Source organism: Xenopus tropicalis, chromosome 5 (genome assembly GCF_000004195.4).
Source record: "Xenopus tropicalis strain Nigerian chromosome 5, UCB_Xtro_10.0, whole genome shotgun sequence".
Classification (NCBI taxonomy): Eukaryota; Metazoa; Chordata; class Amphibia; order Anura; family Pipidae; genus Xenopus; species Xenopus tropicalis.
Genome location: NC_030681.2, coordinates 115,551,347 through 115,571,351, shown reverse-complemented (window position 1 = coordinate 115,571,351; position 20,005 = coordinate 115,551,347). Strand labels below are relative to the sequence as shown.

General features: G+C 37.3%; 1 protein-coding gene across 1 annotated transcript in view; it reads right to left on the bottom strand.

The window, feature by feature from the left end:
- The window catches only part of LOC101734693, a 107,458-nt gene extending 89,696 nt beyond the window's left edge, over positions 1–17,762 (bottom strand). Inside the window, exon 1 of the mRNA XM_012963437.3 lies at positions 17,563–17,762. Within this exon, the coding sequence (XP_012818891.1) occupies positions 17,563–17,632 (70 nt within the window). The 5' untranslated portion in view covers positions 17,633–17,762. The remainder of the gene's footprint in view (positions 1–17,562) is intronic.
- Positions 17,763–20,005: the final 2,243 nt, after the last annotated feature.

Here is a 20,005-nt window from a genome sequence, read left to right as displayed (position 1 = left end):
TTTATCAGTTTTAGAGCAAGACCATGCATTTAAGCTGAACATGAAATCTATAGGTACAATGTCAGTTCTCTGCCTTTCCTCCTGGGGCCAATCCATTTGTATGGATACTGAATCTGGAATATGAGCTGCTCAAAAGCCACATACGCTGGTGTATGTATAGTATAGTTCTTTGCTATACACCGTCACCTTTCCGAAAATCATAACATCTAGAGAGCACAGATAAGCAGTTGTTTCATGTGGACAATGTATATTCAAATGTCTGCTTCTTAATTTACCTGGTCACATCAACAGAAAATCTATCACACAAAACCTTCTTAGACATTTAAACAAATCAAAAAATGTAATGGAGTCTATTTATATGGACTATGCTATGTTGTTGCTGTACTGCAATCGATTTTTGAACACCTATTGCAACACAATTTACACCAATAATGTGGGGTGGTAGTAACAGGCACAGAATAGTGTAGCTCGTTGTAGTTTTGAATCTTCTGTTTTGTTTCAATTAGTCCATATTAAGCGACCATTTATACAACCATTTTATAGAGTCGTGTTCAATTACCTATTTCCTATATGGATGTTTCATGTTCATTGTCCTCTAACATTTATTGTCAGGAAAGGGTTATTGAAACTTTCGTAAATCGGGGTCCCTTAAGTTGAATAATTCAAACTCTATAAAGGACAATTAAAGACTGAATCAAAGTGCAAGTTTCTTAGGGAACCTCCAGTGCCTATGAAAAATATCTCCAAGTGACATTTTCAAAATAAGCCCTATTATTGGCCCTAGTTTACAGAACGTATATGTAGGTGACCCCCATCTAATAACATTCCTTACATCTGATATAAGCCAAACTGGGTGATCCTTAGAGGGGATTTGATCAATCTGATGTTTGCATAATGAAGGAAAATGTCATTCTAAGCTACTTTCCAGTTGTTTGTTTCAGTGTTTATTTATCCCTTTTGGGGGGTTTTTTGCATTCACTCCTGGTTCTGATTCTTGAAACAGTTTTGCAGAAGTCGGTTTCCTTACATTTCTGCTAATAAGCTGCTATTGTTTTAGTAGTCACAACCAATAGTCCAGAGAATATAAACAGTCAGATACTGTTTTTAGTAGCAATTACATACACAACTTAAAAATGTAAACTTAAAAACTTACAAACTTAACTTAAAACACTGAAATTCTGTTTAATACATGTGTATTGAAAATTAGCTTAGAATTCTGTTTCCTTTTAGTATGTAAACATTTTTTTTTTAGGTGGAGCTCCATTTAGCAGTAAAATACTGCAGCCAAACTGTGTGGGTTAATGGCTATTAGCTACTGGTACTGCCATAACCTCCTTTCCTCACACCTAGCATTATATGTCTAATTTTCAAGAGTCCCAGTGGGATGTAAGAAAAAGCTTGGGGTAAAGTACAGCAGTGCTTATATTTAAACACTTGCATTTTTACTCCATGAGGAAGTGCGCACTTAAACACAAATCCCTTTTTCTACCAGCAGCCATAATAGGTTTGTGCTTCATTCAGGATGTCTCTTATCTCGCTTTTACAACAACAATCAAGAGGGAAACAATTCATAATTAGTTTTTACTTTCCATTAAGAATTTGTTTCAGACTGAGTGCTTAATGTGGTGCGTGCCTATAACACATCTTCTCTTCTTAATGTGCTCTGCCGTACTGCTTGATTCTGTGCTGGCTTGCTACACAAATATTATTTTATATTGCTATCTCCAGATCACAAAAAGTGTAGGGCACCTTTAGGGTGGCCTGGCATAGGAGATTAAAATAAAAGTGGCTATACTTTGTTATAAACATTTAAAAACTGTGCTTTTAGATCTGTAAACGTTACCTGGTCTTATTTAATTCATAGTAGTGAAATAGTTTTTAATTGCAGTTATGATAAAGGACTTTTGAATGAAGATTTTTTTTTTTTTTTTAATAATAATAAAATGTAATTTCTTTTATACATTCCCTGCACATCAGACATCAAAAATCCTTTGCTAAAGATAAAAGTGCAGATTTGGGGCAAAAGCCAACAAAAAAAAGCATCAAAGGGAACATAAATGATAACCAGAGTAGAGAAATAAAATGCAGATATTTCATATGATGAGTTGTACATGGGATGTTCAATCGCAACCTTCCAGCTTAACTTCAATTAATTTTTACCAGTTAATACGAGATAATAATTATATCTGAAAGGCAAAATTATTCCATAATATTGTGCAAATATTCATTGTAAAATATATATGCTTTTATTTAGGGTAACAATAGTCTATATATATATATATTGTCTGATACTGTCAAAGGAACTGCCCCAGAGCATGTCCACCCTGCACTTGGTTTGGAAGCTTGAGGTTTTGGTGGTGCACACTGCTCAACACATTTCAACATTCTCGGCGGAGTGAGCATATTGCCCTGTACTGAGCCACATAAGTATTACCTCCATCTCTATCTGTGTATCATTTCCTTTATGACTTTAAAAGGAAGTGCTCTCTCTGATACTTTCCCCATTTTTTAACATAATGTATTGTACTAAAAAAAATAATTTATGATGGGCCAATGTTGTCTACATCCTTTTCTTTTTTTAAAAATATTTTTCTATTCTTATATTTTTGTTATTTTACTGTTTTACAAAACCTCAATGCAATGTTCTTAACAACATATACTTAGTCATTTGTTTGGTTTTCCATTTAAAGAGCTTGTTCCATACCTCAGTACAATCTGTACAATATCTGCTGTACAAAATAAGTCCATTGCCTTCCTGTCTTTTATACAAGTGCTTGTGGCATCGGCTCATTGAGAGCCAATTAGATAAGTATTTTACAGTGCATTCATGCAGGAAAAAGACAAGCCATTTTCTCTTCCTTTAAACACATTCCTACTACTCTCTTCTCCTGAGAGCTGCAATTATTTCACTTTAAAATGAATGAAGTACTTAGCGTAAGTAGAGAGCAGAAGTTCCAAAACAGGAAGCGTATTATCTTGCTGCTTCGAAAAACAACCAACTCTTAGCTCTTGCCATTATCTGATGGAAGATGCTAATGATTTAACTCAGAAGCAATTAAAGCATTAAATTAGTTTAAAGTAGACATCACAAGAATAGTAATACTTATGTGGTTAACCTGCATTTAACCTTTTAACTGCCACACACAAAGGGGGGGATTCACTGTGTCGGTAAGTACATGGTTCTCAAAGTGTCGGTCGCCAAATTGTGAAACTTTCGTAAGCATGACAAATTGACATAAGTTTTATATAGTTTTTATATAGTTTATAGTTTTATGGCTTTGTCGTAATGCTGCCAAACTTTAAAAAGTGTTGTATACATGGTAAAAAATTGTCATTATTGTGCTATAAAAATGTTGTTTGTGCGCCAAAAGAAATTTCCTTATACAGACTAAAAGAAGACATTTATTAAAATATAGAAGGATTGTGCTTAATTTTTTAAGCACAATCCTTCTATACTTTAATAAATGTCTTCTTTTAGTCTGTATAAGTCTTTTTAGTCTGTTGTGTATCAGACTGATTTATTAAGAAATTCCCCCAAAACCCTACTAGTCCCGCCCATCTGTTCCACTTCCTGCTGGCTGAATTCTCTGGATGTGCAGGGGAGCCGGTGGCTCTCAGTATAGGCACTGTATGATAGAAACCAACCAGCAGCTAGGCTGACCTGATAGGGAACTGAAGCCTGTCTTTGCTTGTGTGAGTGCAGGGCTTTGATTGGCTATCCACCTCCTACTGTGCTACTGGCAGGGACTGTCTAAGAGGATCTATAGGGAATTCCAAACAAGGGGCCATTTTTACAGACAGTATTAATTTTTAGAGCCAAGTAAAACCAGCACCATATATTATTCATAATTGCCTGCCAGATTAGTTTTTTTTATGTATCCAATATGTCTCCTTTAAAGTGGACCTGTCACCCAGATATAAAAACCAGATATAACACACCCATACCCATTATAAAAGCATTTAAAAATCCCAGCTGTCAATCATATATTGCTTGCCCCTCCTCTATGCCTAAGGCATAGAGGCGGGGCAGACAATAACTTTAGCTTTCCATTCAGCACTACCTAGATGTCATTGCACATCTCACTTCTCCCCTCCCTCCTCCTCATCTAACTGTGTAACCAGTGCATTGGTATGGGTATCTGGTCCCCCAGTCAGTCGCATAAACAAAATTTTGGCATGATACAAAGCTTGCCTTCATAACAGTGTCCACAAAATGGTGGCTGCCTGCTTGCTGTGATTGAGTAATTCCAAGATGGAAGGAAACAACATTTAAATTATTTATATAGCGTAAGTAAAGTTTATTTTGCTCAACTAACAATATAGAAAATAATTTGGAGTTATTTCTTAGGGTGACAGGTCCCCTTTAAGCCAAATTAGCCCACTGACATTTTCCCCCAACATTTTTGTTATGGAGGAGACATTTTGGCATTAAAATGTCTGTAAAAATGTTGTGGGTACAACTAATTCTCAAAAAGGTCATACCCAATAGCCATGCCCACTTTTTACAACTTCTTTTTTAACTGTCAGTAAAGGCGGAAAAATGATGGAAAATGAAATTTTTTTACATTTTCCTTTACTGAAATCTTTATGAATTCACTCCATAGAGTCTGCATTATTTACACTAAAGTGCCAGGCAACATAGAACCTAGTGGTTTGGGTTATTTGTTATTTTTTGTGGTTCTCCCAAAACAATATCAAATTTGAATATTGAACTTTCTTTTTAAAACAAAAATCTGTGCTAATAATTTTGCTAATTCTTAGTACTTATACGAGCCATGCGTTTGCATGTGTACAGCGCTGCGGAATATGTTGGTGCTTTATAAATAAATGTTAATAATAATAATAATGCATAAGACAGAGAGGCCACTGGATTTCCAAGTGAGATATTATGGATTTCCCCTACACTATTAGATTAAACGGCAAATAATGAATATGACATTACCTTAACAGTAAAGTTCACAGAGTAGCTGTGTATGACTTCCAGAGGGCTGGGGTACTCAGGAAATAGCCCTCCTTAAGCCCCCTAGTCATTCAACTCAAATAGGACACAAGGCTGCAGTATCAGATCTGTATTATGATTTAAAAAGGCAAAATTGTGCATTTAAAAAGTTTGCTCAAGTGTTTAATTGTTACTGGGCGATGTTTAAAGGATATATCAACCAAATCATGAAAACGAAGATGAAATTATAAGCAACTTTCCAGTATACTTTGAGAGAACATTTTCAATAATTTTTTTTTTTTACATTTTAGTTTTTATTGATGTTTGTAGCATAACAGACCATGACAGCACACTCATATTATGTTCATATTTGACAGTATGAATACATCAAATTATGCAAAGTCTATGCAAGTATTAGGCATAGCAAGATAGCAGTGCATGATGACATTAACCAGTTTTTCAGTATATGAGGTTCCCATCATTGAGGGCCAGTCCTGAGCATTTTCAATAATTTTAAAGATATATATATAAACAAAATTGCATTTAAAAAATATTTTCTTACTGGGCTTTACTACTCCCATCCCTGCTTTATAAATTAACTTTCTGCCAACCAGCCTTGCAGGCTTCTGTTATTCTGCTTTTTATCAGGTCTCTTAATTACAGACAACATGTAGGTATATTTCATTATTCTACCACATTTAATGGATGTAGCACTGAATGAACTTGATTTGGAGCTTTCAGTCCATCCAAAATGAGTTGATAGCCCATTTTAAAGGTAAAGGTTGGAGGGTGTGCAAACTTTTCTTAAAAAAAGGGTCTCTGCATTAGGGGAAAATCTGGGATATATGTGGCATCTAGCTAACACTGAGCTACAACTACAGCAAAAACCTTCAGTACCAGGTGGGATTCTGGGATTGGGGGCTGTAGAATTCACATCCCTGACATAGACACTAAATATATCTAATTGTTTACAAGGTATAATAAAATGTGGTTTGTTTTTTTTATCATCTATTGGCCATAGAAGCACCTCTGAAGCTGGGGGTCAGGGAAAATGCGCTCTGTAAATGTAAATGTTAATTTGCTCTACAAATACAGTCAGAAGGTTGATGGGCTAATTATTTGCATTTCTATTCAGTGAATTCTATCATTTACTCATTGAAAACATTACTGCCCAAGTGTAGCCGGCAATGGATGCTAATCTTATTCCATACACACAGGAATACATTTATTTTATTAGATTCTAAAAGACTTGTCATCCTCTGACTATTCAATATAGTGGTAAATGTTGTTTTCATTACCATTAATAGAGAGAAGCCAATGTAATTTGATGAATTCTTCTGTTTCCAGCAGAAAGTAAATGCACCTAAGTAACCACTTAATGAAGTGGAATTGCTAAACAAAGCTAAGCAGAGCCTTTCAACGGAATAGTCATTGTAAATATTCTTTTAGAGCTATTCTCATGGAATGTATAAGGATAAGTTCTGTTTGTGGTACATCACAGCATCTACACAGGATTTTTCAGAACATAACCAGTATGATTCCGGGGGGCAGAAGTGCAGGAGTAGAAAGGGGCGCAAGAGTGGTGGTAAAGATGGGTGAATCTGTCCCCTTTTGCTTTGCTGAAAAGTTCAGAAAACAGCAAAAATTCGAATCACTGTGCATTTTTTGCAGCAACTTTTTCCAAACTGCTGTGACTTTTTCAACGCACAATATATTGAAGCACAAACTGGAGTTGATGGGGCGGGGGGGCCCACATGCCACCCCCAGGCACCCCTGTTAAATTGTTAAATGGACCACTGTAACACAGGCAGCGCTCAATTTAGGGTGCATTTTGCTGGTCTTCTAAATGCACCACAGAGGCCTGTGGCTATTTGTACTATGTACCACACAGTGGGCAAAGTGCAAATACATGATGGCTAATTGCAGCCTTTCTTGCAGTTTGCACACCAGCATGGGGCATTGAAAATGACCCCTAATATTTAAAAATGAAACCAATCTCAATACAATAACCAATTCCTGGTATATATGCAAATACATTTTAAAAAGTAATTGAACATATATAGGAACACAGTGTAAAGTAAAAGCAAAAGTATAAACAGTTTAAAAGTTTTTGCTTTTAAACTGTAAATACTTTTAATTTTTGCAATTGCTTGAACTGAAGATACTGGTATCATACAATGTATGGTATTCTAGCTTAAAAAGAGGAGGTGCAAATGCAGTTCACAACCCATAAAGAACAAGTCTCACATTCTGAGGACCTGAATTCCAGCAGAACTTGAGGTTTACATTGCAACTATAAGCTACATTATACACCAATCAATGGCAAGTCTGGGGCAGCTGTCACCTGAATTATATGGTCTGGACTGTGGGTTCTGGCAAACACCAGAGGGGCTGCTGTGAGATGCTACAGACAGTCACTATTTAGTGGGCTACTGGGGGCTGTTTGGGCCTCTATGCACTTAGACTACCAGGGCCTATTTTGACTCTCAGTCCACACCTGAGTAGCAGCCCCAATGAACCTTAATGAACAGCTTAGAAGGAACATTGTAAGATGGTCACATTTTCTCTGTACGATTTCAGCATCTAGGAAACTTCTCTCAACAGTAGGAGAAAGAGGGTGTTCCTATGAGCAGCTATACAATCTCTTCTCTTATACAATCTCCTATGTTTGCCTTACGATTAAACATCTGTTATAATGCAATTTCCAGATTTTATGGGTTAATCAACGCAGAAGGCCCATTTGCATTTGCAACAATAATGAAGTGACATATAAGTACCAGGAAACTTTGGTGGTACTTGCTTTTTTGCCAAGGCAGTGACTATTTTCCTCTAACACTCCCATTTTTTTCTTGGGGTATATCTAACTGGGCAATGGTGACTGGGTTGTCCTTTCTATCCTGGAAGCATGTCATGGTATCAATCAACAATCAATCGATTAAGAGGCTTTGCCTTGTCTGAACCAGTCACTAACAAGGGAAATGAAAGAATTTAATGCAAGAGGTTTTTTTTAGGGGGTTCTCAATCTAATTACAGGACATCATGGAGATTTCCTGGTGTTTAGACTGTCAGATTTAGATGACAGATGAAATAAACATTTACCAAAGGAGGGGAAACATTTATTTCCTGCCTAAGCTTTAGAACAATCCTATTTTATATAGAATTGAAACACTGAACTGGTTCAGAGGCTTAAAAGTAATTGTCACATTTCCCTAAATTTACTGCAAGCATTGTCTCTTCAGTTGACACGATCCATTAAGCAGAACAAGACTTTCCTTAATGCTGAAAGGAAACATGACAGAAACGGCAAATAAACAAAAGACCATGCAAAATCTGGATTCTTTTATTGTTATTGCAATTTGCAGACTCTTTAATTGAGAAACTACATTGAATGAACTAGACAAGGGTCACAAATTAGAATAACCCAAGAAACCACTTCCTGTTTAATAAAAACTCTGAATGGTACATATTTTGAAAAGCAAATGATGTTAATTAGCTCTTGGAAATGTTCACAGTGTTCAAAGGGAACAATTTACACAGGGATAAAATGTTATGCATGTTTTAATTTGTTTCGGCTAATAAATGCATCCCATTTAAAAAACGATTGACGTGAGAGAAATAGAATCATTTAAGGCAGAAACAAAAGCCATTTTTATCCAGTTACCCATGCTGATTGATTGTGTAGCCTGTGTGCTTTATATGTCTCTGGAATTCTGCTGGCAATGTCTCTGCGGTGCATTTACATCATTAAATCTGTCACTACAAGCTGATATAGCAAATTTGCAAATATTCTCATTTAAGCAAATGGAAACTTTTCCACTGAATTAAATCAGGGCTGGTAACATGAGAGTCAGATCCTCCGGAGCTGTATATATAAAGATGGAGGCCCGTGGAATTCTACTGTTGACAACTTGTCTGTTTCTTCTGAAACAGATGTTGCCTACTGTGAAGCCCTAGAGTCTTGCTGTCTGCTTGTACCAGCAGTTAACATCGTTTTTATGCATATCTTAACTTAATGAAATACAACAAAGAACTACAACAGTACATAAAGCACATATATCCCCTTGCTGCTGGATAGAAGGGCTAATTGGTGCCATAACCATTGCCATATGTGGGTTTTAAAGGTGTTTTCTTCAAAAAGCTGTTGTGTGTGTGAGTAATAAACTTGTAAACCACAAGTTCTTGTTACTTCTAGTCCCTCCAATAGATTCTGAGTCTGCTAAATCTATTGTTGCACCCCTTGTTACAAGATGTTCTCTGACTAGTATGTCCCAGCAGTACAGAATGCAAGTCCCCTTTACACAGGTTGTTTTGAAAAACCTGCAAGTCTGATTCTGATTAGAAGATGTAAAGCAATCACTATGTCTTTCATTTATATTTGCTGATGATTTAGGGGCCTATTCATCAAAGTATGAGTTTGAATCCCAAAATGGGAAAAATTCGGATTAAATACAATAATTTCTGATGATCGCAAATAGGACGAAAATGCTTACAAAAAAATCGTATTAGTCACGATAATATCGTATTGGTGATCCAAAAGTCACGAAATTTTTGTATCTGAACGATCGTAAAACCTTTCTGACTTCGATCCTTCTGTGCATGATTTTGGAAGCCTCCCATAGGAATCAATGGCACTCTGCAGCTCCAACCTGGCCCAAAGAAAGTCACAATACCGAAGCTTAAATGAATCCCAAACTTTCGTACTCGGCGCAACAATACAATTTTGTCGCACAAATTTTGTTACAAAGTACAAAAATGACGCGTAAATATACCAAATTTGCAGAAAATACGCACAGTACAAACAAAAATCAAATTTTTTGTATTTCGTACCTGTCGTACTTTAAGAAATAGGCCCTTTAAATTCTGAAAAACTTTAGGGGATCTCACATGGATGTTAGATGCCGCATAAATGAGTTGGAAGCAACAAGAATTTATTATTATTTGGTGTGCAGGATACTCCTTATTATTGATTTAATATGGTTTAAAATACTAGTTTCTTACAGACTCCCTTATTCTTATGTAATGAAGAAGAAGTGCAGTTCAGGCTGCATCGACATGCAGCCATATTAATATAAATATCACTAACATTATCAGTCACATATTTAGCTAGAGACCCATGGCCCTGGTGCAAATTTTGGTGCAGGGTCACTTCCTTATCAACCTCGGGCTTCTTCCTTATCAACCCCCATACCAATGTCATAGCTTCTTGGGGGGCAGTAGGTGTGACTATGTAAACTCCAATGATGAGGTATCCAGAGGGATTGGACAAGTAGCAACGGACGGGCACGGACAAAATAGGAGCAGGCTACAAGTCAGTAAATCAGAGCTTCAAAACAGGATAGGCCATCCACAAACTCAGCAATGTGAACGCCACAAACAGCAACGTACTGTACTGGCTTTAATTTGAATCTTGTTGCCATCCAATGATGGCGCAATGTGCACCAACATTTCTATGTCACACCCACAAGCAGAACAAATTATATACAAAAAAAACTAAGAACCAGTTGAAAATTACTTTAAAGGAATACTGTCATAGAAAAACATGTTTTTTTCAAAAAGCATCAGTCAATAGAGCTTCTCCAGCAGAATCCTGCATTGAAATCTTTTTTTCAAAAACACAAATAGATTTTTGTAATTTTGAAATTTCACATGGGACTAGCCATATTCATCATTTCCTAGGGTGCCACAGCCATGTGACCTGTGCTCTGATAAACTTCAGTCACGCTTTACTGCTGAGCTGCAAGCTGGAGTGATATCACCCCTCACCAGCAGCCAATCAGCCGAATAATGGGAAGGTAGTGAGATAGCAGCTCCCAGTAGGTATCAGAATAGCACTCAATAGTAAACGTGGCTATAAACCGCTCATTTGGCGAGGTCGATCTTCCCATAGGTGGGCAGAACCAAAGAACCTCCTGCTGCACCTTAACCTGAAGGGCTACAACCTATAGCAGTGATCCCCAACCAGTGGCTCGTGAGCAACATGTTGCTCACCATCCCCTTTTGATGTGACTCCCAGTGGCCTCAAACAGGTGCTCATTTTTAAATTTCTGGCTTGAAGGCAAGTTCTGGAGGCGAAGAGACACATTTTTACTGCAAGCAGAACCTCCAACAGCCCAGCAGTAAACATGGGGAAACCAATTAGCCAATCACAGTTCTTATTTGGCATCCCCAAAGAACTTTTTTCATGCTTGTGTTGCTCCCCAACACTTTTTACATCTATGTGTGGCTCACAGGTAAAAAAGGTTGGTGATCCCTGACCTATAAGAGCTTTTGTATATACACCATTAGCCTGTAATACATCTATATTATTTGCACTCTCTGCCTGTAAGTGTTATTTGAGGTCCCTGTTTGTCAGATTCCCTGGTGGGTCCTAAGGAGCCCAGTCCAACATCGGCGACCCCTCCAGTACCCCCAGTGTTAGATAACAACCCAAGGGTTATGCTAGGGTCTTACACTATTAAGAAATTCATTTGACGGCACGTTTCAGCCTGTCATTAAAGAAATCCAAAAAAGGAGGTGAGAAAAGTATTCTATGTGATGACAGAATTCCCTTTAAAACTGAGAACTGAGATAGCAGGGATAAACATCTATATGGAAAAGTTTACACACTAAATGCATTTTCTCAAATTAAATATTATTGAACTTGAAGGAAACAATGTATCCAATATTCTCCCGAATGACAAATGCAACATGAAATATTAATCAGTAAGATAACAGAACATCTGCTACCCAGCATCATGTTTATATTCACTTAAAGCAGTTATTGGTAAGAATATCTATCACTACAGCTAAAAGTGCACCTTTACACAAAACAGACACCACGACCACTTATTGCAAAGTGCATCTTTAGTAATGAGGAGAGTTAATGAAAGGAACAATCAGCACCTGTATGTTAAGTTGCTAATAACCCAAATCCATTATGTGGAGTACTTCTGGAACACTCTCATGCTTTGCCTCAGGAGGCAGCTGTGCTGTGATTTACTGTTGACCTTAAAAGCACCAAAAGCCCCACATTATGTTTTTGTAGCATATTATACCTTGTAAAAATGATCAGAGCCCATCAGCATGTAACTTCTTGACACCGATTGCAAACCTATACCTATGGAGCAGCCAAAGCAATGTCTTTGGTTGTTACTTAAGGGCTATGGAACATATGGTGTTTTTATTGCTATTTGTAGTGAACAAAACTACTATTACCCTGTGTGCCAGTGTTAAAGCACTAATGGGGGGTGGGAAAATTTCCTCTTAGTCCTCATTTAAAAAGCTTGTGTCCACCAGCGCCCCATAACTTAAGAGTCTAATTGACAAGCAAGTTAAGCAGAGGAAGGGTGCCTATGTGCCTTCCCCGATCCGCCCCTCAAGACTACAAAACTGCTGAATGTTGGCAGAACTGTATACATAGGGTGAGCACAGGTCTCTGTGCCTCTTTTTGGGATGCACAGATTTACAGAAATTCACTGACTTGCAGGCAAATTGGGTCCATTGTTTGTACTTCACATCCTGCACTTCAATTAGCAAATGACCCCTTATGTGTCTCATAGCCCTAATGCAGGGATCCCCAAACTTTTATACCCGTGAGCCACATTCAAATGTAAAAAGAGTTGGGGAGCAACACAAGCATGAAAATGGTTCCTGGTGGTGCCAGTAAGAGCAATAATTGGCTATTTAAAACCCTCTATGTGGACTGACAGCCTACAGAAGGCTCTGTATGGCATTATATTGGGTTTAAATGCAACCAAAACTTGCCCCCAAGCCAGAAATTCAAAAATAAGCACCTGCTTTGAGGTAACTGGGAGCAACATCCAAGGGGTTGGGGAGCAACATGTTGCTCACAAGCCACTGGTTGGGGATCGCTGCCCTAATGCAATGGCAAAATCCCTGTGTCAAACCAAGATCCCAGTGCTAATGTGTTTATTGTCCACCTTCAGCTTTAAGTTTGGGCCTTAAATATTCTGGTTCTTCTCAGGTTCAATAAAGTAAAAAGTCTTAGTACATTGTACTCCAAGAACTGCCTGAATTGCTCTCTTGTCAGGAAGGAATTTCTAGGAAAAATTAGAGAGGCTTCAGATGGGATTTGCTTCTGGATCCTCTGGATTAACTAGGAGTTGGGCAGGTTTTATTCAAGGGAAAAGTTTAACTAGGTGCACACATGTCTTTTTTATTCTTATTTACTATTTAAATATGTAATTGATTTGTTAGGCACAGCCTGGAGAGGTCACCCCTTTAGATTAGAGGAAAGGAACTTCCATTTGAAGCAGCGTAGGTGGTTTTTCACGGTGAAGGCAGTGAGGTTATGGAATGCCCTTCCTAGTGATGTGGTAATGGCAGATTCTGTTAATGCCTTTAAGAGGGGCCTGGATGAGTTCTTGATCAATCAGAATATCCAAGGCTATTGTGATACTAATATCTACAGTTAGTACTAGTGGTTGTATTTATAGTTTATGTATGTGAGTGTATAGATTGGTAGGTGTGGGTTAAGTGTGCTGGGTTTACTTGGATGGGTTGAACTTGATGGACACTGGTCTTTTTTCAACCCTATGTAACTATGTAACTATGTAACTATGTAACTATGTAACTATGTAATAGTAGTAGTATTTTGGCTTTCTTCTCCTATTAGAAGCTGTTCTGTAGGTCCAGCACCTTGTGGCTGACAGATAAGGAAAAGTTATCAGTTTCATTCAGCCCAACACATAACTGGGGCTCTATGAACAATTCTACCCAGAAGACCCAGGACTTCTCTTGCTGCTTTTGGGCAGGTCAACAGACACAACTTCAAACTAAAAAAATTGCATCTCTGTGTAACAGATTTTTATTTTAGAAGCATTTGTATCATACACTTACAGTTCTCCATCTGGAGGTACCCTGCCCAACAGATCTTCTACTGGTGTAAAAAAACAATGAGGATCTAAGTTCTTAAAATGGAAAAAAAAATTTGAAAAAGTTTTCAAAGTGCCTTTGGCTATACTTTCCCTTTAAATACACATTACCATTAAATAGTTTACAAAATTGATGGTGTCACTGATTTATTTACTGCCAGTCAAAGACTTAACAATCTAAATGCCAATAATAAGGCTGCACTCACTGAAGGCTTTAACAAGTCTTGTTAGCCTCCCTCACAGGGAAGCCCAGGGATGCCTTTATGGGGACTAATCATATTATAGGTCTAGCAGAGATTTACAATCAGATTTACCACTTAAAACTCCATGTAATCTTGCCTGAAGATTGACACCTTTTTATCTTCACATGATTCCCTGTTTCTCGCACAAGTAATTCAGTCCCTTCCACATTGTCAGTTGTGACAGGCTGATTTAATCTCCAGCCTTCTGAATGCCTCTGACCACTGTGCTGAGTCATTAACCTTGACTCACGTAATTGAATTCAAGGTTGATTGCCTGTGACCCCTCTTGCTAAGGTCTCCGGAATGTACATATTCATTAGGAGCTGCATTGCTAAACGGATTGCACAGGGGGAACTGAAGCAATCAAGTTGTTTGGTATGCAGGGGTTGAGGAGGGCACTAATTGCATGTTTGAGTTGAGGATTAGATTATGAAAAGATAGACAAAATGAAGACAGATCTGGGCTACCTCTGCCATAGTGTAAGTACTTACAATCTATACACATCATGATTTGGACACAGTTTCATCTATACACGCTTAGATAGTGTTAGAGTCATTGGCTGAATACAGTTTACATTACATACAACAAATGGTCTTATATCATATCATCAGTTAGTTACCAGCCTAAAATGGAAAATACACCATTCAATACTATTGAATTGTGTAGAAAGCAATACAGAAAGTATATCTAAAATAATACATACTCATTTTGGGGCATACTCCCCCTTTCATAGGCTCAAATGTCAAAACCCAAAGCACAGAAACCCCTGCAGAAAGTATAGTTAAAACTTGGAAAAAATATAAAGCACCTATTTTTCATAACAAACGTAACTAACTAAGAATAACATTTCCACAGCTAGCATAGTATTCAGTTCAAGGCAACTGGGGAAATGCAATGGGGGAAAAGTTTGCAAGAGTTCTAATCACCTATAGCAACCAACCAGCAGGTAACATTTACTGGTTACATCTTATTGGTTGCTAAGGGTTACTGCATCTGAGCAAACCTTATGCCTTTTATAACATAGTGGTACTGGTTTTTATGATGAGCAATTTAAATAGTATGCTGCTGGACATGTTACAAAAAAAAAGCATATTCTTGAATTGTGCCTTTCTGTTGTCCTAAAATAGTTGTGACCTAGTCAGGTGCCTCTGCTCCTAAAAGACCCTGATATGTAAATGTAGGGTATGTGAAAGGGTTAACCCTAACTACTTTGAGGAAGGCAAACCTATGCCTTTTGGGAAGGGTACTATTGAAAGTTTCTGTTCTCGAGAGTATAAAAGGGAGGGAGCAGATGGTTCTGTTTATTTGGGTTCCACTTTATAGCAGGGGTGAATGCTGCTGGAGCGACTAAGACAGAAGGGCTCAGCACACTTGAGACAGGAGGTCTCTATAAGGAGAAGTTTGGCTTGATTCCAAAGAAGAAGTTGGGTAATCTGACCCCATGAATGGGAGGTTCTAGGTAATGGAAGGTAGTTGTAAAATAGGCAGTGTGAGCTAGTAAGAGCTCAGGTGATACTAGGTGATACCCACCAATTGTAGGGACTCTAGTTGGTAGGGCTCAGGGATAATCAGTAAGAATCCTTTGGAGCACCCTGTGAGTTACTCATACATATACAGCAGGCATCAATGGTGTAAGGAATACCTACTGCACTCAGTGATGTGAATTGATGTGGAGTTTCTGACATGAATGTTTGTGTGCAAAGGATGTACTATTCACAACTACATTATTTCTTCAGTGAATCTGTTCCTGTTCCAGAATGACTGTAGGTGAGAGAGTAATAGTTTAGAACAGAAATCCTTACTCCACTTTTTCTCGCAGGGCCCAACAGAGGTGAAGAATAGCATGTAGCAGTGCTCTACCCTTTGGTTGTTTCTGGAAATAGTATCCCTGGTGCTACAGAGCCTTTCAGTGAGCTAAGGGAGGGGGCCTGGACAAAATTTGGCCCTTGAAGTGGGTTTAATTAAAAAAAACTCTGAAAAAAACCTATACTGCAGTAGATTGGACAAACAGCCTTCTCAAAGTATTATTATGTTCTGGTTAAATGTGAATCTTCCATTAAAAAGGAATATTAGCTCTTAATAGAAGAAAAGGGGCTGAGTGAGAATTGTTCTTCTTTTTCTCTTTTTTCCTTATAAATGTATTATTTCACAGGGACCTGATTATATTTTCGTTTTTATATGCTTATTAATATAATCTTTGTTTTGCACAGCATTAGAGCATATTACACTTGTTATATATAACGTCCCTAGTATAAAGTTACAGCATTATTCTTTCAATGTAAAATTTCCTGTGGCTTGTATTACAGATGCAAATCTGCTTTATTTTAAGTAAGCTAAGACAACTTACTTGTATCTTGAAAATGTAAATATCATTGTAAATAAAGAATATACAAAAAAAAAGCACTAAACCAGCTCAGAGTATTTCAGCCAATGAATTAATGAGCCTGCTGTGCCAGCAAAAAGCTAATATTGCATATTGTATATGAACTGTAATTCATTCTCAACACACAAAGTTTATTTTTGCTAACAGCTGAAGTAACAGATTTAATGATAACAATTCAAACAATTAGTGCTAATTAAAAAGCTCGGAAGCGTGATAGCTACAGCCATTACATGTCCATTCTGTTAACAACTCAGTTAATAGCTCTGCGTGCTGTATAAGTGCTGCGAAATACACAGAGCGCCAAAGGCACCAAGCGGAATATTTTAAGTGAGCTAACAATACAACCAGGAGGCATATCACCCAACAATAACCATACAAGGCTACAGATATATATAAATATATATATATACACACAATCAGTATTTTATTTGGGTTAGCATGCTAACATTGCCTGTGATAGGATTTTATTCTTAAAACAGAAAATGATTACTTTTTTACAAACTATAATAATTACAATTTTTTTTCTGATTTGCTTTGCAAATATATTAACACTTGAAATCTAGCATTAATTCATTCCTAAGGACCATAGAGATACTGGATATATTTAAAAAAAAACACATGGATGCCACTATTGTTCAGAGTGTTTTGGTTGAAGTCAGATGTGGGCAAAGCTCATAGGAAACAGAAAGGTCCAAACATAACAATAGGTACATATGTATTTAGGAGAGTGCTAATTATGTGACTTGCTCAGTTCCCTCTAGGGGGTACCAGCATCTAATACAGACATAGGTTGATAGTGGCTACCCTATATTGAATTGTATCTTTTTTATTGCTCTTATGGGGTAGCAAATTTACATATTTTCATGTATATACAAAAACACATTTATAGCCTTTCAGTGGTTTTTAAAACCACAGAAAATTCTGATGCATGCAATGCATATCTCTAGTAATGTGTTGTCAGTCTGCACCACAATTTGAGGCCATGTGTTTTGCTGCATAGAAAGCAATAAAACACAGTTTTACCCTACATTGCTTGTTACTTAACTACTGTTTCATGTTGATCTTAAATCGTTTTTATTCATAATTACTTGAAGCACAATATACAAAGAGAAGCAGTTACAGTACCTTTTTTGACACCACTAGATGACATTGTAGAAAGACTACTGTGGTCTATGTCCATGTCTTCGTCCCACATTATGCTGTGCTGTCCCCCACTGAATTATGTAAACCAAGTACACACTTTTTTCAGTGTTTCCCTCACCTGAGATTTCTTGTTTATCCTGTCTGTCATGTTGTCCAGTAAGAGATTCCCACTGAACTGCAGACCATATTTCTTTTGTGGTTTCTGTTATGTATATATGGAGTTGCTAGGCAGTAGCTGCTATTCACTATTGTTACGCTGAGATACTGTGCAACATGTACACAATCAGTTTATGACATCTGTGCGTGATATTTCCTTTTGAATTCACAGCCAGTTGTAAAAGATTGACAAAACAGAGTTTGTAAATGTTTAATGTGTACAACTTGCTAGCCTATTTATTTATTTGCATTTTATGGAAATGAAAGAATAATAAATAGAAGCAGAGGATGTTAATGTTGGATATATTTAAGACACAAACTCACAATGATAAAAGGGATTACATAGCTTTATTCCTTTGCAAATATATGCTATTCTGCATATAAAGCCTTGTTTATCTGTATATTTACTTATAAGTATGGAGCTTACATACTGCTTCCTCTTCAGAGGTAAAATTAGATATTTTGTCCATGGTCGCCAAATGATCCTGCCTTTGCCTGAGTTTATCATTCAATAACTTTTGAATTAAATAACTCAAAGACATACTATAGAAATGCCCTTGGGGTTCTCAGCAGAGAATCTACATTAAGGGGTAATTTACTGTACATAATATTTGTATTTACAGAGGCAGGGAGCAAGAGTATTGCCTCTTAATGACACACACACACCTATGCACCGCCCTCAGTCTGCCCCTCATAAATACAGGGCTGTCAAATGAAGGCAGTGCTGCATTCAGATCTGTGCTCATGGACAATCGGGCAGGTTTGCACCTGATTTTTGCACTTTGCCCTATGCTGCCTCACTATGTAAATGACCCCTTTAATCACTCCACTCAGGGTTTAATGCCTTTATCACTATAAATGTTAGCATTTATCAAATTGCTATTTGTAGCTATAAGTCACATACCCAGTTAGACTGTAAGCTCAGTAGGTCAGGGATTTCCTTAATGTTGGACTGTATATAAACTATGTATTATTATTTATGTCCTGTTTATTGTGTTGTTCGTCCATTAGTTTTGTTAGAGTATAGCTGAATTTAGAGTATAGTTGGATCATTGTGTTGGCTGCTGTTATGATTTCCCAAACTGCAAAGTCTCTCTTGTTCAGCCTGTAGGCTAAAAGGGTGGATGGCAGTAGGGAAATGTTGACTCTTGCTATCAGTTTGGTAAGCAGATGACCACACATTAATTTCTGCCCAGAAACACTGACTACATTCTGAAGGGCTACATGGTATTTAGTCACTTCATGGACTGATGTTTGACAGAATACCCTGACCCTTATCCAAGGGCAGCTCTGGAGTGAAAGTGTGACATCTGGGAAAGATTTAACCATTGTGCCACCATGCTGCCCATAAAAAACATATAATTAATGTTAGTCTGTGTATAGTACTACATAATGCCTGTGTACAAAATACTCCTATCTGGTTACCCCAAGCCACATCCCTAGCAGGACCCATTTTCAGAATATCCATTTTGCTGCTCAGGCAGTTCAAGAAGTATAAAAGTAATTGAATCAGGTAAACTTTATTTTGCTGAATAAGAAAAAAATATCTGTAGTAGCTTCTGCATTGCCTTTAGCAATGTTAGGTCCACTCAGCCATATCACAACCTAATAGGAATATCATTATTGAAGCACTGAGATCATTATAATCCAACATTACAATACTTAGCACCTTGTAGATCATGAGATGCATATTAAACACTATCCATTCTTTAAACAGTTATTATGAAATTAGTTATTGCCAGAAAGTCTGTTGATTTTCACTCATTTAACCTTCTAGCATTGCCATAGTTCAGAGTGACATTTAAAACATATTAGTATCACTAGAGCATTCCCTTCATTCCACCTCACCTCATTTAAATTTCCTCACTCCATTAATATTCACACTACAATAAAATAATCCATCGCATGGATTGCATGTTTGGAAGTAGAAAGCAAACTGAAGCCTTTATCAATAATATTTATTTAATATATTCAAGAGCAGACTTTTTATAAGTTTATTTAGCTTTTGCTCTTCAATATTCAGAGTACCATAGAAGATATAGGATATTTTTTGACCCAAGTCAGAATTCATTCAATTAAGCTAAGCCGGCAACTAGGATCTCTACTGATCATTGAATGAATCATGCTTGGATCAAAGGAGATTTGAGCGGCTCATCGCCAGCAATAAGGAGGGGAATTGTTTTCATATTGATTTGTTTTCAGTGTGGGCCCTATTAAAATATGATCTCTGCCTGTAAATCTGGCACGAGTCCAGTTTGCAATTATACAA